General features: G+C 44.8%; 1 protein-coding gene across 3 annotated transcripts in view; it reads right to left on the bottom strand.

The window, feature by feature from the left end:
• Positions 1–21,531, bottom strand: part of LOC121458619 (caspase-8-like) — a 35,863-nt gene extending 14,332 nt beyond the window's left edge. Inside the window, exons 1-4 of one of the 3 annotated variants that reach the window (XM_041667934.1) lie at positions 21,240–21,531; positions 20,286–20,380; positions 6,366–6,473; positions 4,554–4,887 (exon numbers count right to left, since the gene is read on the bottom strand). In XM_041667934.1, the coding sequence (XP_041523868.1) occupies positions 4,554–4,858 (305 nt within the window). In that variant the 5' untranslated portion in view covers positions 4,859–4,887; positions 6,366–6,473; positions 20,286–20,380; positions 21,240–21,531. Of the gene's footprint in view, positions 1–4,553; positions 4,888–6,365; positions 6,474–14,208; positions 14,295–20,285; positions 20,381–21,239 lie in introns of those variants that run through there. The other 2 variants (XM_041667933.1, XM_041667935.1) reach the window with 2 other exon arrangements.
• Positions 21,532–21,719: the final 188 nt, after the last annotated feature.

Here is a 21,719-nt window from a genome sequence, read left to right as displayed (position 1 = left end):
GCTTCATTAGTGTTATTAGTAACACACTGGAATAGTTTGTCAGTAGCTGTGGAGGCAGAAGCTAAAATATGAAAAGAGAACACCTAGAGCATCCTATGGTGGGGCACGACACACGCATATTTTCATTCTCTTGGCTCCTCTGAGTCAATGGCTAACAACCATTCAGCGGTGACTTTTTGCTGACCCTTCTGTGTGCAATCAAAGAGTTTAGGTATTTGGCAGCTCCTAGGTGACAAACACTGTTGGTGTGGTTTGCTTCATCCTAGTTCACAAGGCGGGAACTTTTAAGAGCCCCAGATGGTGGCACAAGCTGAGGACACACACACACACCCTGACTTTCCTAGTTCTGGGGCCATCATTTCTTATGATGAATAGGCACCTTAATTAATATTCATTATAAACTCCTTGTAAAGAACATTAATCTAGTAAACTCAAACAATACAGCATTCCTGGTTGACTCGCGTCCTCAAACATCACCATATACCTAGACAGTGAGGAGGTGGCCCAACTTAGGTCATAATGGAGGAGGGTGGGGCCTGACCCAATGTCCGGTGTCCTAATGAGCCTGATTTTTTTATTTTAATTTTTATTTGACAATACAGGGTTTGTCTGTATAGCCCTGGATGTACTAGAACTTGCTCTATAGACCAGGCTGGCCTCAAACTCAAAGGTCCATTTGCCTACCTCTGTCTCGCAAGTGCGAGGATAAAAGGTGTGTGCACCACCAACCCCACCGAGCTAAGTTATTACTTTAAACATTCAGTGTGTGATACTTTATGATGATGGCCCTAGGAAAACAATACACCCAGTGTCAATGTCAGCATAGTCAAGCCTGAAGTAGGAAGCCGTAGGACAAGGAAAGAGTGGCTGCCGATGCTGGCTGTGTGGCTCTCCCATGCCAAGGTTACTGATGAGGAAGGAAGGCTAAGGCTTAGGTAGAAGTGCTAAGAGAAGAACTAAAACTCGCTTCAAGAACAGCTGAGCACAAGACACGTTGAAAAGGAGAAGGGGACAAAGTGCTTCTGCTTTAAAAAAAAACCGAGCCACTGGCCCATGACCCCGTGACTCTGTGGTGACTCTGTGGAGCTCACAGTTGCCCACTCTCCCTAGGGTGAGGAGAAGTGGAGTTCCCAATGCCAAAGGGATCTGGAATTACTGAGAAGACGGGTCTCTGGGCAGGTCTGTAAAGGGGTTTGATTGGATGAGCTGAAGTCAGAAAAAGCCTGGCATCCTTACTTGGGCCGTAGTCCCAAAGAGCATAAAGAGGAAAATGAGCTGGGCACCAGCTTTTTGTCTCTCTTAGCCTCCTAACAGCAGATATGTGATCAGCCAGCTATCCCAGCTCCTGTCACCATGGCTTCACCATGACTGGCTACACCCTCGATTAAAAACCGAAATAAACACTCCTTCCTTTATGTGGCTTCTGTCACGGAACCAAGAAACAGAACTAATACAGAACTAACACACATGGCTCGGTCCTCCTGAGACGGTGGAAAGCTGAGGTTCAGTCGGTCTGTAGGGCCAAGCATCAGGGGAGAACCCTGTCATCTGAGTAGCAAAGCCGTGGAAGGGTTCTACAGGTATGCACAAGCAGGTGAGTGGGGGATGGTTAGTGTGGGAAGCCGTGACCGCGGCCCTAACCATGAACAGAGTGGACACACGTGGTGGGTGTCAGAAGGCGGCGCCACCAAGACGAGAGTGTCACAGATGAGGGACTCTGCCCACCAGAGCGGTGGTCTCAGTTCTTACGTCGCTGAGGAGGAGAATTTACCATGAAGCACAGAGAAGGGATCAGGTATTCATGGCTTATTTCAGCGGGTGAGAAAACGCAGCCAAAAGTGAGCACACCTCCAGAGTTCTCCATTCCTACCCCCACCCCTTCACCTACACCCACTGCCCAGCCCAGGGGCAGCGAGGGGTGGTCCCTTTCCTGGAGTAGACCAAGGCCAGGTGCTCTTAGGATGCCACATTGTTGTCCTTTCCCCTGGCAAAGTTACTAACTTGGTAAGTAGTCACACATTATCCGTATTTTGCATCTGATGTAACATTGTAACAGATTGAACTGTGGGTACCGGTGACTTTTGGCGGTTTGAATGGAAACTATCCTTCATAGGCTCTGTACCGGAACCCTGGGTCCCCAGGCTGTCTGGACAGGTTGTGGAACTTTTAGAATGTAGACTAGCCTTGCCTCACTTGCATTTTTCACTTCCTGTTTCCTGCGGATGGGGGGGGGGGGGGGGGATGTGAGTTCTCAGCTTCCTGCTCCGGCCACCGTGCCAGCTTGTTACCACGGTACCGCTGCCATTATTTCCCCTCTGCAACTGTATTCTAAAATGCACTCTTCTGTCCTTGGGTATTTGTCTACACTGCTTGAAAACTTGTCTCTGTTTGGCCTCCCCTGCCTAAGGCAACTGATTGGTTTGATAAAGAGCTGAATGTTCAATAGCTAGGCAGGGGAGAAGAGGTGGGCCTTCTGTGGAGAGAGTAACTCAGGATGAATCTAGGCTTGCAGGAGATGCTAGCCAGATGCGGAGGAAGTCGGACATACAGAACAGAGAGGAGGTAAAAAGCCACGTGATGATATGTAGATTAATAAAAACAGGTTAATTTAAGTTATTTAAGAGCTAACTGGAAACAAACCTAAGCTAAAAGTCAAGCTTTCATAATTAATAATAAGTCTCTGTGTCATTCTTTGTGGGCTAGTCATCCAAAAAAAAAAAAAAAGGGCCTGACGGAAAAGACCGACTACATTTTGTGCTCCATACATGGCGCAAAAACACATAGGGCCTGAGAAAGCTGGGAAATTTTCTGAACATGGTACCAGTCACAGCTTGCCCGTAATGGCAGTCTCTCATGCAGAGCTGAAGCTTGAGGGGTCCAGGGGCACAGTTCCTCTAAGAAGTCCTGCAGTGCAGCTGAGCACCTGAATGGCACCCTACTCGATAGGATGGAACACTAGATAGAAACAACAGCCACAGCGCAGGCGCAGAAACTTACCAAAGCTGGCTCCAGGTGGGGGCCCACAGGCATGAGGCTCGGCTCTCTTCGACCCAAACCGGATGGAGTCAGCTGCCAGCACCACGTGCTAAGCAGAGCCCCACTGCAGGTAGCCTAGCAGGTTAAGGTTTGTCTCACGTGGTCAGAGAAACAGCAGATAAACACACGCACACGCACAAACGCACACACGTTTGCCAGGTCCAGGCCAAGAAAAATCTCTGAACAGGTAACAGTAGTCTTTAAAAAATGTGCTTAGATGCCAAAGAAAGAAAAGAAGATGGTAGGGACAGTCATAGAAAAAATAAATAGTTTAAAAAAAAAAGTTAAGTAATATAAAAAGAATAACCCACATAAGGATGGGGAATATTATAACAGAGAACATTCGGATCCTATATGGTACTTTGTTAACTTTAATTTTTTTCAAATGCTAATAAGCAAAAAACAACAGCTGCTCAGAGACATTGTATTATGAAAACTGCTGAATTAAACCAGCCTATATATTTTAAGAGTGTTTTGACTTTAGAATGGAAGTCAGGAAATGTGCTGTGTTGGGGGAGAGGTTATGCCTTTGTTTGCACAGATAAAGGTCAGATTTTACCAAGGGAGACCTCCTGAAAATCTTAACTACAGACATAAAGGAAGAAAACAAGAAAAACTACAGGACGATGATATATGTGCTGGTCCTTCATGGGAACCGCTCTGAGACTGGATGCGATATGATACATCTTAGCTACAAAGTCCTTATGATTTCTTATTACATGCCATCCCTTCATATAGCATAGATAGAGACTTATATTACAATTTTTATGTAGTACAAAGGGACTTACAGAGCTGGCAGATGTCTTTTACCTACTCAAATAGAGACGGGAGAATCGTCTTTCGCTGATTTGTGCACACCAAACATTCTATACCTGTGTTAATGTAGGTATGTATGCTACCTTTAAAAGTCTGTGTGTTTTCAGGGGGAAAAAAAAGACCAGAAACTTATAAAGACAACTAGCCCGGGTGATTCAGTCTCTCCACAGGAAAAGGAAAGTAGCTAACATATAGAGGGTTATATGTTAGCATATAGAGCTTTGACTATATCCCCTCACATAGGGCTTTGACTATATCCCCTCATATAGGGCTTTGATCATATGCCCTCATATAGGGCTTTGACTATATCCCCTCACATAGGGCTTTGACCATATCCCCTCACATATGTTTGCCTGCCTTATCCTTCTGCAGCCAAATCCCTTCTCCTCCCCAGCAGTCCTTTTTTTCTGTGCCATGCTGCATGAAAAATAAATGATTTTATGGCTTCAGCATTTTTCTCCAAATTATATATCTAGCCACTAAGTGTCTTCATTTAACCCAGGGTCTCATGAGTATAAACTTCACAATATGAACCCCAGCAGTAACATCTGCAGAGTCAGGTCCCTTCAACCCATGCTTCCCAGACCCCCCAACACACACACACACACACACACATACACACACACACACACACACACACACACACACAGAGAGAGAGAGAGAGAGAGAGAGAGAGAGAGAGAGAGAGCATCTCTACTCACCTGTAGGCAGAAACCTGAGCTTTGTCTAGATCATACAGCTCTCTCTTCATCTCATCCTTACTGCTGTTTAGGGCGTGGGTCAGCAGGTCCAGCCGACAGATGAGGAAAAGCAACTCCTTCAGGAAGGACAGATTGCCTTCCTCCAACATTTCCTTCTCCTGCAGCCCCTGAAAGAGCATCAGGGCATCGTTGATGGGCTCCTGTTTCTTCTGTGGTATGTAGTCCAAACACAGAAACTTGAGGGCGGCCACTTCACTACTGCCCAGCTGTTCGGCAATTTTATAAAGGCAGCTGTTGAAATCCATTCCTTTCGCGAGGTAGAAAGGGTGGTGACCTGGGCCAACACATGATATACCGTGATCAAGTGAGGAACTCGAGTGTCCGCTACCAGCTGCTTTCTTGGCAAATATGGATTGTATCTACTCTGTTCTAGGAATTTTAGAGGGAAGACCTGGAGGATAATGGGAAACAAAGAGGTTCCTACTTCCCAGGAGCTTTTGCCTAGGGAGGTGGAGATACAGAGAGTCGCTGGTCAGACCATCTCAACTTGGTGTGGTAACAGTCTTGGGAATAGGGATTCCTGCAGGCAAGAGACCTTTGGGGAGGAGGCTGGAAAAGCAGTTCTTGAAGGAAAGGTGGAGACAAGATGTAGAAGCTAACTGGACGGACACAGACTTCAGCTGAGCAACCCCAGAGTCTTGAACGGATTGGTGACTCTGCAGAAGGACAGCAAGTGTCGTGGCTAGGAACACGACTCCACCTTGATCAAAGCCTGGCTGTGCCACTGGCCACTCTTCCTTGGGAAGCCGCTTCCTCGGTGCATTGTGAGCGTCTCAGTGTATAAGTGAGGAGCGGAAGGGTACCTATGTCCTGACGTTGTGAATCTGAAGTGACATCAGATTAATCTCAGCTACTAATAAATACCAGAACCATGCCAACCCCCACGAAAGAGAAAGTCCTGGTCCTGGGGCCTGTCTTAGTTAGTGTTTATGACTATGATAAAACACCATGGCCAAAAGCAATTTGGAGAGGAAGAGGTTGGTTTAACCTTACAGCTCGTAGAGTCTGTCATGCAGGGAAGTCAGGGCAGGAACCAACGCAGACGCCATGGAGGGGTGCTGCTTACTGGCCTGCTCGTCATGGCTTGCTCCACCTGCCTTATGGAGCACCCAAGACCATCGGTGCAGGAATGGCGGTGCCCACAGTGAGCTGGGTCCTTCTACATCACACATCAGTCAAAAAAAATGTGCAACAGGCCAGTCTGGTAGGGGCATTTTCTCTCTTTAGGCTCCCTTTCCAAAATGACTCTAGCTTGTATCACGTCATAAAAACTAGCCAGCATGGGACCCAAACGCCGGGACCTGGGGTCATGAGTGATGTTCTCAGCTTATTTTTCTTATTTAGTTGACCATTACAGACATTCATCTGGAAGAAGCGGTCCTCACCCTCCTCAGCTGAGGGGCTCTTTGTTTTAATTGAGAGATGCCTTGCCCTCAAGAGGTAAGTCTGGACGGCGACTCTCCAAGACCCTTCACCTGGAAAACCTTTCTGCTCCAACACCGCCCCATCACTTCCATGGCATCTCAGATGCTGCCCTTCACCTGACCACAAAACTGTCTCCCCCTCCCCCACAACCAAGAGAATTGTTTCTGAGCCTTAAGGACTATACCCGTCCTTCCTGAGCATTCATGGCTGAAGACACTAAGGTGAATCAGCACTCAGAGACAGCAACAGAGGGGATACACCCGGGGTCTTTCGTTCCACAGATGATGTTAAAATAAGAATATCTGTAAGCTGGGTACGGTCACTCACCCTGTAACGCTAGCACTGAAGATTCAGAAGCAGGAGGATTGCCACAGGTTCAACGTTTACTTGGTCCACATAGCAGTCCCAGGGCAGTTAAGTCTATATAGCAAGACTCTGTCTCAAAACATCAGCAAAGACAAACACAAAGATAAATAATAACTTAAATATATATTTTTTATTTTCACATTAGGATAGTTTTATTATTTTTTTAATGGCCCAAATGACTCAGAGTTTCTTTGTTTTTTTCCTTCCAGAAGTGCCTTCCCTCTCTCTGGGTTTAGAAACTGTTGATTTCTATGTGTAAAAATTCAAAATATAGTAAATTAAAATATGGTCACAATATTACAATCATGCTACTCACATATTCACATACAAGGACACAGGGATTAAAAAAACTGAAACACACTACATATGTAGATTAGCACACCCACTGTGGGGATTTTATTCACTCGATATTCATAAGAACAATAATGTCCTACATGGCTCACGCTTATGCTTCTTTGTTCATTACATGTAGAGATAGTGGGACTTGCTGGAAACAGCAGCCTATATCATTGCTTTTCTTCTTTGCTTTCACTTTTTCAGACAGGCCCCTTACCAGGCAGTGGTGGCGCACATCTGTCTGACCACTGAGTTCAAGGCCAACCTGGTCCTATAGAAAGTGAGTTCTAAGGCAACCAGGGCTACATAGAGAAACCATACCTCAAAAAAAGAAAAAAAAACAGAAAGGAAAAAGAAAGGGAAGGATGGAAGAAGGGATGGAGAGAGAGAGGGAGGAGGGAGATCCCATTATGTTGGCGGAGGCTGCCTGTTCGTTCCCAGCTGCCCAGAACTGAAATAATCACACAGAAACTATATTATTTGCAATGCTGTTTGGCCAATAGCTTAAGTGTGCTGCTCGCTAGCTCTTACGTCTAGAATTAACCCATTTTCATTATTTTATATTTTACCATGAGACTCATAGCCTACCAGCAAGGTTCCAGCTGGAAGCTCATCTCTTTCCCCTTTGGTGGCTACATAGTGTCTCCCTCACCCCGCCTACTCTCTCTATAAATCTCTTTCAGCCTGGCTTTACTCTGTTAAGCCATTGGCCGAAAGCAGCTTCTTTATTAACCAATGGCAATGAAACATATTCACAGCGTACATCACCTCCCATATAACCATCATGTATCTCAGCCTGGCGTGGAATTCACTGTACACTAGGCCAGTCTTCCTGCCTGGGCCTCCAACTGCTGGGATCAAAGATGTGTGCAGGATGTCTCTGTGTAGCTCTGGTTGTCCTGGAACTCGCTCTGTAGACCAGGCTGGACTCGAACTCACAGAGACCCACCTGTCTTTGCCTCCCGAGCGCTGGAATTAAGGCATGTGCCACCACGGCCCAGTTATCCTTTTGAAAGTTAAACTGAATTCATTATTATTGTGTGATTGTGAGTATAGGCGTGTGCGTGCCAAAGCCAGCATGGGAAAGCCAGAGAACATCTCTGTGGGGTTTGTTCTCTCCCTCCACCTTTGCACGGGTTCTGGGGATAGAGCTCAGGTTGCCCGCCTTGCACAGTGGGCACTTTTACTGGCTGAGCCATCTAGCAGGTGCTCTCTCATTCTCTTCTTAATATACTGTGACAATTGGAATTATGCAGCAAAAATTCCCTTGTCTTTTGTGAGCTCGAGATTAGATCATCATTTAAAGAACTTTTCTTGATTTAGAAGACACGGTCAACATCTTGAAAAGAATCTGCTTTGCATTTGATTTCCAGTGTTTTTCGACCCTGGATTTTCCATTGCAAAACTGATTGATTATCATGAAAATTCTTTTACCCGAGAAAAACATTTTAAGGGGCTAGAGAGATGGCTGCTCTTTCGGAAGACTGGACCCACATGGCTGCTCAGAATTGTAACTCCAGTTTCAGAGGCTCTGACCTCGTCTTCGGGCCTCGGTGGGCACCAGGCATGCATGTGGTGCCAAGACATACATGCAGGCAAAAAAAAAAAAAACCCACCCATACCATAAAATAAAATTTAAAAATTATTGAAAAAAAGAAACAGGCATGGAGACACAAGTGTACTAGGAGTTTTTGTTCTGTTTTGTGTTTTGTTTGCTATTGTTGTTGTTGTTGTTGTTGGTGGTGGTGGTGGTGGTGGTGGTGGTGTGTGTGTTTAAAGAACGGCATTTTAAACCTGGCCAGCACTTAACAGTTACATGTTCAAAGTACGACAAACCAGAACTGTTGGGCACACGAAGGAACAAACTAATAATTCCATTTCTTAACTAAGAATTTCCTAATGGGACCAGAGAGATGGCTTAGCAGTTAAAAGCACTTGAAGCCCTTGCAAAAGTGGGTTCACTTCCCAGCACCCACATCAGGTGGCTCACAACTACCTATAACTCCAGCTCCAGGGACCTGACACCTTCTTCTAGTTTCCACAGGCACCTCCAGTCATACACACACACACACACACACACACACACAAACACACACGCACACACACACACATGGACACACACACACACACACAAGAATAAAATAAACCTACAAAAATAATTCTTTCTCTATAGAAACACACACGTTCAACTGAGCCCATTTGTGGAATGCAGCCTTGAACAACTCAAGGCACTCCAACGGCGGACCTGCCGGACTCGGCCACATAGCACGCGGCCCTTACCACGACATCCCATCTCCTGAAACAGCATCCAAGATGTGTTGATAAAAGTGAAAAACAAATTACAATAAAACAAAAAAAATATACATCTGCTTTTCAATAATATTCAAAACAATGCAGTAGACTTTTCCAGAGATAGTCTATAAAAACTAAAAGGAAAGTTCGGGAAGTTCTCAAGCAGATGTACCAACCTCGTGATAAATATTGTCCCCTGTGTGGCCTGAAGGACCAGGGCTTGAGGATGAAGGAGTGAGAACAGGAATGTGCCCTTCTTTTCTATAGCTGTTCAGGGTGATATATGCAGATATTATCTTTTTGAATGAAAGTGCTATCTTGGAAGCCAAGCGTGGTGGTTTGTCCATAGAATTCAGCTGTCAAGAGACTGAGGCAGGAGAATTACCCATAGTTGGAGGCCATCTAGGGAGCATGGTAAATATCAGGCTATGTTTAACAGCTACAGCTACTAAAGTGTGAGATTCAGCCTTGCAAAACACGGAAGGGGAGGTGAAGGGAGGGAGGAGAGAGAACGTGAAAACAGAAAGAAATGCTGCCTGGGTGTGTTCGTGTCTTAAAGGCAGTAGTCCAGGGCAGGAAGCAGCACCAGCCTCTGAATGTTCTTCAAAGAAGTGAGTTTCAGGACAGCCAAGACCATTATACGGAGAGACCTTATCTGGGGAAGTGAGGAAGGATGAGAAAGACCAACAGTTTACACTCTTCGGAGGAAAAAAAAAAAAGCTCAACTTCTCTTACGGAAAAGCAAACCACAAGCACAATGAGAAGCCAGTTTTCAACCATCGAACTGACCACGTGATGGGGGTGGAAATTAAACCACGTAGGTGGGTAATTTCACCATAAACAGTGTAGAGCGCAGCCTGAACCCTATTAACTTTCAGGGGTCTTTTCATACGTAAATGTAAATGACCTCAAAGCCAAAACTTGTACAATAAACACACGGCGGGCTTGCTGGACAAGAGAACATAGTCCGCAGTCAATCAGGGTTCCCGGCCATTCACGCAGGTGGTGCTCCGCTATTGAAAATGACGGAATGCCGGGCGATGGTGGCGCATGCCTTTAATCCCAGCACTCGGGACGCAGAGGCAGGCGGATCTCTGTGAGTTCGAGACCAGCCTGGTCTACAAGAGCTAGTTCCAGGACAGGCTCGAAAGCTACAGAGAAACCCTGTCTCGAAAAACCAAAAAAAAATTAAAAATTAAAAAAAAGAAAAAAAAGAAAATGACGGGAAAACCATGCCTGGCTGTGTGTGAACTACAGAGGGTATTGGTGGGTACATTCATGTGGGCGTGTGTACCTGTGGGTTCCCAGAGGGCCCTGACCCGCACACAAAGCAGCGTCTGTGTTGTCTAAGGAGAGTGGAATCGTGGACGTGGGCGTGGAAGGACAGAGGCGTGAATGACAGCGGCGGGAGTGACAGCGTGGTCTTCTGTTACATTTCTGCACTTTGGCGGTTTGTAGTTTACACCCCGTATTAGCGCTTCTAAATGTACCTGAACCTAAGTTAAACCTCTGTTTAAAGACCCTAACTTAGGACCAGCTTTATTTACTGGCATTAGACAAAACATCCTTAACATTTTAAAGAAGTTTAATCTTTCCAGGCAGTGGTGGCCCACGCCTTTAAATCCAGCACTCAGGAGGCAGAGGCAGGTGGATCTCTGTGAATTCGAGGCCAGCCTGGTCTACAAGAGCTAGTTCCGGGACAGGCTCCAAAGTTACACAGAGAAACCCTGTCTTGAAAAAACCAGAAAAAAAAAAAGAAGTTTAATCTCTGTTAAAAACCCCACTTAAAAGGGAAAACTCCACAAGAGGCAAGACTTCCTTCTTTTTCTTTTTAATTTTTCTGATGAAAATAATTATTTGTTTTAGAAAAATATTAAGAAAAATAAATGATTAAAATTACCCTTAATTACACAAACCAAAGATAAACATCTAGTAATATCTTACATATATATGTGTATTTGGTAGAAAATAATAAATATATAATATTAATATATAAATATTATAACAATAAATATATATTGGTTCTTTTGAGACAGGGTTTCTCTGTGTAGCCTTGGCTATCTTGGAACTCGCTCTGTAGACCAGGCTGGTCTCAAACTCACAGAGATCCACCTGACTCTGCCTGCCAAGTGCTGGGATAAAAGGCATGCGCCACCACCACCTGGCTTCTACCAAATGTTTTTATTCATACTTATTTTCCCACTAATAATATTGAAAGTACATTCTGATATCTTTTTTCTTTATAGCACGGATTTTAATGTCCATAAGGTATAGCTACCATATGGACATAATCCACACAACCATACCTTATTAATTTTTTAAATAATTTATTTTTAGTTTACGTGCATTGGTGTTTCCCCTGCATGCCATCTGTGTGAGGGTGTCAGATCTGGGAGTTACAGACAGTTGTGAGCTGTGGGTGCTGGGAATTGAACCCAGGTCCTCTGGGCACCCAGGGCTCTTAACAGCTGGCCTTATTAATTTTAGGCAGATATGAAAGTGAAAATTCCTGAATGCACTCCTACTTCCTTAGAATATTTCCCTATAAGTAATACAAGATCAAGAAATTATATTAATTAGCCTTTTCAGGTGTCACATATCCAACAGCATTTTCTTCTATTTTAATTGTTTTAATTGGTTAAGCTCGCTCTTTGACAATTTCCTATATGTATATAGGTTTACCCTCGGCACCCCCACCCTCTCATATTTCTCCCACTCCATCTCCCTCCCTCTTCCTTACAAGTCCCTTCCCACATTCATGCCCTTTAAACAGCGTTTCCTGACAGAAAAACAGAATGAAACGGCCCGCCCGTTAAGATCTGAGGCCAGGATGACAGTGAGCTGGACGTCATGTGACTGGTACCTGGCCCCTGTGCCGGTCACAGCTCACCCATCTCATCACCTTTGCAACAACGTAACAAGACTTCTGAAGTTTTCCCATCAAACATAACTACTAACAGGCATCAAAGCTTCCCAGGGCACTCCGTGGTACACGACATTCAGTCCTGTTTGGCTGGTTTTGATTAGGTCGCACGTTTCTTTAGTCATGGTACCCAAAAGGCAATCAGTTTCATGGAATTTAAGAGAGCATGAGCTGGGCAGTGGTGGCGCACACCTTTAACCCCAGCACTCGGGAGGCAGAGGCAGGCGGACCTCCTTGAGTTTGAGGCCAGCCTGGTCTACAGAATGAGTTCCAGGACAGCCAGGGCTACACAGAGAAACCCTGTCTCGAAAAACCAGAGAGAGGGAGACCATAAAAACCACTGCTAGTCTGCCTGCTCTGTAAGAAAAGGGACAACTCTGTGGTCTTGTCTTATTGAACCTAGACTGGTAGCCTGAACTCACGGGGAATTAACATTGTTACTGTTGTTTAAATAATACTTTTTGTTATGTTCTTCTGCTCCTGAAAACAGCTCACAGAGGAAGGGTAGAAAAGAATAAAAATAAAATTATTAATTCTCTGGTCACATTTGGCATTTTATACTGAAATTTATTCACATTTCTACACAACTATGTGGGCATAAGTAAATCTGAAAAGTTTGTCACATCATGTGTATATCCTATTACTGCTGTAATAATAATAATAATAATAATCCCGACACATATATTTGCACCATGTAATATATAAGAACATTTAATGTTTACATATGCACGACTGACAATATTTAAATGTAAGCAAACATTAGGACACACACGTGTTCAGAAGCCTCCCTAGCAGCACACATTTAACACATTTGACTAGCAGCCTCTGAAGACACGATTGCCACGGCCTTCATTTTACTATCGCACTAGGTCACAACTGGATCGCCTCGCCAGATGTGGGCGCAGATTCATGTGTCGCTCAAGGGCTTCAACAGCACACACCTTAAAAGTCTGAAATTTTCGTTAACACCAGCCTGCCTATTCCGGCTGCTTGGTGAGCGTCAAGCCAGCAAAGACCCAAGATAGATAACACATGAAGAACACACACACGCATACCCACAAACACGCACAAACACACACACACACGCATGCATACCCACAAACATGCACACATACTCAGAAAAAAATATGATCTTATACTAATTACTATTGGATGCAACAGAGAAAGACAAATAAATACATTTTCAAATAATCGGTATTTCCAGAAATATTAAAAGTTTAGCAAACACCAGACTGCGTTAGAGTGAGACTCTCTGCGGCTCTGCCTAAGCCTCACACGCCTGTCGACTGCAATCCTTGAAAGGCTCCTCCGGGGTGGTTTAGAGAACTACCTCCAAGATGGGGTGGGGGTGGGGGACATGAAATGAAACTTGCTAGAACTTTCCAGGGATAAAAGTTTACCTGTCTTCCAAAGCATGTCTCAAGCCAAGTCTAACTGTTAGTGCTGCCTCTGCCTCCCCTGGGGCAAGGCTGCTCCCAGAAAGGGGGTGAGGGCTCTAACTAGGCTCTCCCTCCCCTGGTCCTAACGACCCACACACACAATCAACAAGCCCCAGCAGGCAGGTGTTCGAAACTGCCCAGCCAAGTCACCCAAACCTCAATAAAAATGTATAGCCAGACGCATTATTTTCTAATTGAATGTAATCATAACTTCCCTTGTAAGACGCTTAATTAACCTCACCCCAATCTCGCCGCTGGTACAGATTTCTGAGTTTTTAATCTGTGCTTCCTTATTGTTCCATTCTCGGGTCGGCTCTGTTTTCGGTTTTAATAGGAACGGCAGGCTGGGAAGTAGCTCAGGGCAGTAAAATGCGTGCCCAGCACATGTGAGGTTCTGGATTCAATTCCCAGTACTGCAGATCATATACACAGTCAAATCGCTAAGACTGTGTTCGTGTTTGGGGGTGTGCATGTATGTATCAGAAGATGTGTAGTTTCAGAGGCAGTAAGTAGAACAGGAGATGGAGCAGCCAAGTCAGCTGAAATTTAAATTTTGGTTTCCGTTTAAGGGGGAGGCTTCAAATAGATGGTTGTATTTAAGGTCCATTCAAGGAACACCCAGAAGCACATCCGTCCAGGAAGTGGGGGGACAGAAGATAGAGGGCAGCTACCCACACAGAAAAAGCTACCCACACAGAAAAAGATTTCCCTTTCAGTATTGAAATGCTGAATCCCTCTACAGCCATATGGCCCCCAGAAGCCTAGAAAGTTCTAGAATCAAGATCCTTCCCCTTAAAAGCCCAGCTGACCTTACCAGAAACAAACCCCCCAGAGGTCCTCGGTGAAGGCGCCTGGCTACCAAGCCCCTTCTCTGGGTCTGTGGCAGGCAGAGGGCAAGCGAGAGCTGGAGGGTAGGGCGGTTTGTACTTCCTGCTCTCCTGGCAGGGCGTAGGCAGGAGGCAGGAGGAAGAGGGCTGGCCTAGGTAAGATTGGTCGAACTGTGTGCATGGATACATTGTATGCTGAGTATATTCCTTTATACTGTGTCAGTCAGTCCCTCTGCCGCCTCAAGTCTCAAGAAAGTTTCACTTCTACATTTCATGTCAAATTCATGAGTTTATGTGACTAAATAAAATCTACAAACCACAAATGGTAAAAGCTGATGACATCTGTCTTTCCGAGATTGGCTCGGTTGACTAAGGATGATTATCTCCGTTTTTGTCCATTTTCCTGCAAATAATATAACTTTTTTGGTTGTTGTTTTTGGAGACAGGGTTTCTCTGTGTAGCCCTGGCTGTCCTAGAACTCGATCTGTAAACCAGGCTGGATCCACCTGCCTCTGCCTCCCAAGTATTGGGATTAAAGGAGTGTGCCACCACTACCCAGCGGAATTTTATTTTTTATGCAATATTTTAAATATCTAAATAAGTAGTTAAATACTCTGTTCTTTATGGTTGAAAATGTGTGTGTGTGTGTGTGTGTGTGTGTGTGTGTGTGTGTGCGTGCGCACATGATATAGAGAAATACTTTGCATTGGTATTGATCTTGGTTTAATGATACAAATTTAAGGTCAATTTTGTTATATGTCTATTTCTGCTCTTAAGGTATTGCGTTTGTGCAACTCATTTAAAAACGTAATATATAATTAAGAAATATAAGTTAATAGATAATCATCTAAAATAGTCAAGCTTGTAGTAATGTTAGGTTTTCTAGATATATAGAGATACATTTCAGTTAGATATGTATTCTTCAAATCTTTCAGGGACCTTCAGAATATGGCATTTAAAATGTTTTAAGAACTTAGGACTTTTTATGACAATGAGGCACATCTGCTCCTGGCAGCACCAATCTATTTCAAGAGGATATGGGCATCAAAGAGGCTCTTTGTGGAATTGGTTAGCCATTTGGGCAAGAAACTGCTCTTGTCTGGACTGCCTGATTAACTGGACATTCAGGATCCACAGAGAAATGACTGCTAAACTTGCCTAAAGGTGAGACGATCTTCCGGGGTCCCTGATTCATGAAAGAGTCTGCCAGACATTCTTCAGGACACAGAAGAAAGTGACTGACAAACTGCCAATATAAGCAGAACTGTCTTTGAAATTTCCTGCTTTGTGGAAAAGTCTGATGGATAATATGGGCCTGTAGGCTACAGATGGATGCAATGGTACAGAAGAACTTTGGGTGACTCTTCAGGCAGAGAGATCTCTCTGTCAATCCTAGAATTTTGGAAGTTGCTTACAATGCACTTCTTGTTTACTTGGGTAATATTATATCCTTCTGGAGTCTTTGATGGAGTTGAAGAATATATATGGTTTTCCTTAGTTATGATAAGAGATAAAGTAGATATAGATATTGTAACTGTAATTCTTGCTTGCTACCTGTTTGCTATATGTAATTTTACTATATTAAAATTAAAACCTTTCTTTACATTTAGACAGAAAAAGGGAGGGGATGTGGGATCCCCCTCTGTATGCTGTGAATACTATTGGTTAATAAAGAAACTGTCTTGGCCTGTGGTAAGGCAAAAGAGTAGAGCTAGGAAGGGAAAACTAAACTGAATGCTGGGAGAAAGAAGGTGGAGTCAGAAGAAGCCATGTAATCCCGCCGGACACAGACTCCAAAACTTTACTCAGTAAGTCACAGTCACGTGTCAATACACAGATTAATAGAGATGGGTTAAATTAAGATATAAGACTTAGCCAGAAATACGCTTAAGCTATTGGCCAAACAGTATTGCAAATAATACGGTTTCTGAGTGATTATTTTGGGGCTGAGCAGCCAGGAGCAAGCAAACAGACTCCTACTACATGTGCGTGCATGCGCGCGCGCGCGCGTGTGTGTGTGTGTGTGTGTGTGTGTGTGTGTGTGTGTGTGTAAAATGCCACATTTTCCTCATCCATTCCTCTGTTTTTAATGGTCGGGTTGGTTCCATAATTTAGCTATTGTGAATAACTATGGATGTACAAGTGTCTCTCTGATATGTTGACTTAGAATCCTGAGCATAGATACAGCTGGGTCACACAGAAGATCTATTGTTAAGTTTTTGGAACAACCTCCGCATTGATTTTCCAGAGGCTAGCCCAGCTTGCATCCCCATTAGCAGGGTCTACGGGTTCCTTCTGCCTTCTGTCTAATTTCTTTCAAGCATCTGTGGTCATTTTTTATCTTAATGACTGCTATCCTGATGGGGATAAAATGGAATCTCAATGTACTTTAATTCACAGTTCTCTGATGGCTAGGGAAGTGGAGAATTGTTTCATTGCTTTTAGCTATTTGTGAGTTTTTTTTTTTTTTACCATTTATTTAACGACTTACTCATTTATTTATTTGAGAGTAAGGGACATTCTTTCCACTCATAGGAGTGAGAACTTTCTTTCCGGAGTCGGCCCTCTTCCATCGTGTGTGTTCTAGGGAAGGAACTAAGGCCGTCTCAAGTGCCTCTGCCCCCTCTGCCAATTCCTGGGCCTTCATTTCATCTTCTGAGAACCACCTGTTCGTTTCATTGACTCACTTATTAATCGAGTTATTTGAATTCTTATCGCTTACATTTTTAGTTGTTTTCTTTCTCTTTTTTTTGTTTGTTTTGTTTTGTCTTGTTTTGTTGATCTTTTGAGACATGGTTTTTCTGTGTAATAGCCTTGGTTTTTCTAGAACTTGCTTTGTCGACCAGGCTGGCCTTGAACTCACAGAGAGCTGCCTGCGCTTGCCTTCCAAGAGCTGAGGGTAAAGGCATGTGCCACAACCACCTGGCCTACACGTTTACTTCTTTGTATTGTCTAGATACTAACGCTTTGTCAGATAAACGGTGTGTAAAGATTTTTCTTTCATCCTGTATGCTGTCCCTTTGCCCAATTAACAGATCCTTCGTTATGCAGACGTCTTTTAGTTTCACGAGGTCTCATTTGGCAACTATGGGACACAGTTCTTGGGCAGAATCTTTCGATAATAATTCTGTATACTAGTGATCCCTGTACCACAACCAAAAGACACAAACTGCAGATTGAATCAAAACAAACAAACCAACCAACCAAAACCAAAATCCATCTATTTGTTGCCGCCAAAAAAAATGCACCTCAACTTTAAAGATAACAAACACTGCCTTAAAGGTGAACAGGTAGAAACGGATGTCCAAGCAAAGGGGTCTCAGAAACAAGCCAGTGCCACTGTTCAAATATCAGATTTCAGTCCAGAGAGGATCACCTCATATGGACTGAGAGACAATCCATCAAGAGGACATTTATTCATTGGTGTATGAATAAATCAAATTCTGCTAAGGGTAAAGTCATGAATTAATTCCAGCACCATAAGTGGGTGACTTCAATACCTCATTCTTATCAGTAGATGGGGGAGGGGGGAGCATCTGAGTTAAGGCAGCCCCAACAGAGTGACTTAAAAACGGAAGCAACTCTTTGGGTTAGCAGCTCCCGGCAGCTCCACGCAGCCTGCCTCCTGCATGTGACTCCAGCACAGCTCTTGGCTCCACTGAGGTCAAAGATCAAATGGACAATAGCAACCCCTTAAGGCCTCAGGAAAACCAGGACAAGCTTATACCAGGTGTAACGGTTTGAATGATAATGACCCTCAGGGCCAATTTCTGTTTGTTTGTTTGTTTGTTTGAATGCTTGTTTCCGGTTAACTGGAACTGTTTGAGAAGAATTAGAAAAGGGAGAAACACAGGGTGAGTTCTGGGGTTTCAACAGCCCACAGCAAGCCCTATTTCTTACTCTCCATTGGCCTGGAACTTGTGGATCATGTGAACTCTCAGCTGCTGCCCCACTGCTTTGCCTGCCTGCCCGCCACCATGCTCCCCACGGTGATGACAATGAACTAACCCCTCTGAAACTATAAGCCAGCCCCACAGTTAGATGTTTTCATGGGGACTCTGCATGGCAACAGAATAGTAACTAAGACATATGGGAAAAATGATTTCGGCCAGGGCAGAAATTAATGAAACAAAACCAAAAAGAGATTCACAAAGAATTGAAGAAGCAAAGTTGATACTAACAAAAGATAAAGAAGACCTACTAACTAAAAGAGAGAAAACCCAGATTAATAAAGTGAGGGGCAAAAAGGGAGACATTACAACTGATAACTATGAAATTTACAAAACTTCACACACAAAAAAAACATGGCTATACCTCACTTCTAGGATCTATTTATTTATTTATTTATTTTTTTAAAATATTTATTTATTTATTTATTTATTATGTATACAATATTCTGTGTGTATGCCTGCAGGCCAGAAGAGGGCACCAGACCCCATTACAGATGGTTGTGAGCCACCATGTGGTTGCTGGGAATTGAACTCAGGACCTTTGGAAGAGCAGGCAATGCTCTTAACCTCTGAGCCATCTCTCCAGCCCCATTTTTTTGATTTTTTTGAGACAGGGTTTCTCCGTAGCTTTTTGGTTCCTGTCCTGGAACTAGCTCTTGTAGACCAGGCTGGCCTCGAACTCACAGAGAACCGCCTGCCTCTGCCTCCCGAGTGCTGGGATTAAAGGCGTGCGCCACCACCGCCCGGCTCTAGGATCTAAAAGAAATGGATGAATTTCTAAAATTAAATCAACTGACAAAGAGGCCTGAGGAGTGGCAGGGCTTTTGGCTCTGGGTATGGGACAGGAAGAGTTAACTCTTTAGATAATCATTTTACCACTAAAGCCTTATTGTTTTAGTCGAAGTAAGAAATACAGATGGGACAATAACTAAATGCTTTCTTTCCATATTTCAGGATTGTTTGTTTGTTTGTTTGTTTTTCGAGATAGGGTTTCTTTGTGTAGCCCCGGCTGTGCTGGAACTCTCTCTGTAGACCAGGCTGGCCTCAAACTCAGGGATCCACCTGCCTCTGCCTCCCGAGTGCTGGGATTCAAGGCGGTGCCTCCACTGCTGGACCCCTATTTTTCGGGGGTTTTAAAGCTGTTTCTGGGTTACATTGTAGCCATATGACTACAATGTTTTCACCCTGTAACTATTGGTAACACCTCTGATGGGCCTGAAGTCCTGAGCTTTTGAAGGACATCCGACTGCCACAGCAGACTCTGTTACAAACACGGGTGTTCTCTTTGGTCCCAGTTCGAAAGTTCCGAGTCACAGCTCCTTAAAGAACTCTAAAATGAAAGGTTTCCTACAGCAATCTCACCAAGGACATGTGAACCAAACAATGATCAAACACATAAGCTCCCTGCTGGGAATTAGTTAAAATGGGTACAGGTGTTAAAGAAGAGATTAAGAACTTTGAAACCGCTTGCTGCTACCCACCATAGGGTGAAGCTATCAGAGTAAAGCACCCCGATTTGGCAGCTGAGAGGATGAATGGCCTGTCCCAAAGTGCCTCGGCCTCCAAGAGGGCTGGGCTAGGGCGATCCCCGGCTTGTGATTTTGCCCAAGAACCTGGGCAAGACCACAGCAAACAGACTCAAATCCTGCTTGTGTCTTAATCCACGCCAGGACTTAGTATGGTTGCTACACAACCTCTCCCCCAGCTCTGGGCCCGCATTTTGTGAGCATTTCCTGTCCAAGACCATGAGCTTCCTGAGGGCAGCAACTGCAGCTTTCACGGTAATACCCGAACCATACAACTGCCTGAAAATATCACCAATAAAAAGAAACTCTACAAAGCGGAAATGCATCAGATGCCATATTTAAGTGGGCCAGTAAACCTGGGAAATACGGAATGAAGCAAGAAGATGTCCACTCTCTTATTAAAAAATTTCAAGTTGGAAGCTTCACAAAAAAAAAAAAAAAAGATGGCAGGCCGAATTGGGTGAAGTGGCCTTGCTATACAGGCTGCTGAAGAAGTCATGTTATTTCCTGGACTGGATTAAACCGCAAACGGGATTTGATTTTCTCATTGTGGCATTACTGTGCAGAACCAAACACCAGCTGCACTACCTGGTACTATGGGGTCATCTTCTCCATCCTGGGTGAAGAGACGCAGCCGATTCGTTAGAAACGAGAGTGTTCGTCATCCTAATTGGATCACTCCCCTATTCATAAAAACAGATTTGTTGGGACTGAAGAGATGGCTCAGCAGTTTAGAGCCCTTACCACTTCTGCAGAGTATCTGTGCTCCGTTCCCAGCATCCATATGGTGGCTTAAACTATCTGGAACTCCAGTTCCAGGGAATCTGTGCCCACCCCACCCCACACCCACCACCGCGCACAGGAGCGGGGGCGCGCGCGCGTACACACCAGGTGTACATACATACTTGCAGGCAAAACGCTCATAGACATAAAATGGAAATGGAAATAAATCATGTTTTAAAGAAACGGAGAGCTAACCAAGCAGAAGGGACATAGAGGACTTCCTTTAAAAAAAAAAAACAACTAAGAAATAGAAATAAGAAATTTATAAGAAATGGTAATTACCAATAGCTTTAAAGTCTCAAGTAGTTACAAGAGTGAGTGACCGGCAGGAAAATCAGAAGTTTAAAAGCTCAAGGAAGTGGGGGGGGGGGGGAGGACGTAAAGAGGGGAGAGGGAGAAAAAACAGATTGAGGGAGGGGCGAAATGGAGAGAGAATTTGAAGGTGCCGGGGTTTGGCGGTGTCTTTTAAGGGTTGGAAGAGCATAAAACGCGGGAAGACATGCAGCAGAGGCGAGAGGACTCCACACAGTGACATCAGCGCGTGATTAACTCAGCTCCAGGATCCAGAGTCGAGTTAAAAAGACAGTAAGCCTAAGAAGTTGTCTGAGGCTTTCTGGAGAGGAAGGCGCCGAGGGTTCTGCCGGCGCGGGCAGCACCTCGGTGGCTAAGCGTCGGGAAGCCCCACGCGAGATCGCCACCGGAGCAGCAGCCGCGTGGCCGGCTAGTGGGAGTGGAACGAGGCCGCAGAGCCGCACTCACCTAATCGCAGAGCGGTCACAGTTCCGGCGCTCTCCCGCCGGTCACAGCTCCGGGGACCCGGGCTAGCGGCTTGGGGAAGAAGACCTGCGACTCCAGCCCGCCGGAGGCCGAGCTAACTTTTGCTTTCGAAGGCTCCTCGCCGCCGGGCCCACGGCTTCTGGAGCAAGCTCACTTCCTGTTCCCACCCGGCTTGGCCACCGTTTCCCAGCAATTCCAAGAAGCCTGGTTTTAAAACCCGATCACCCGAGATAGGGAAGGGGAGCCGATCAAGCGCCCTCCGCAGAAGGGCGGGCTCCAGCCTCCAGCGAGGAGGAAGGAAAACTCTCAATTGAAAGAGTTCGGCGAAAACTTCACCCAGCGTAGAGGAATGACTCATCCCACAACAAGTTAATCATTAGTTGGCATCACGGTGCCAGCCAGCCGTCCTTGCTATAGGCTGCCCCACTGTCCCTGGCTTTAGGAGCCCCGGCCAATTCTTGA

Source organism: Microtus oregoni, unplaced genomic scaffold (assembly GCF_018167655.1).
Source record: "Microtus oregoni isolate MIOR12 unplaced genomic scaffold, Mior012 000018F_ref0000195, whole genome shotgun sequence".
Classification (NCBI taxonomy): domain Eukaryota; kingdom Metazoa; phylum Chordata; class Mammalia; order Rodentia; family Cricetidae; genus Microtus; species Microtus oregoni.
This window is presented reverse-complemented; position numbering and strand designations above follow the sequence as displayed.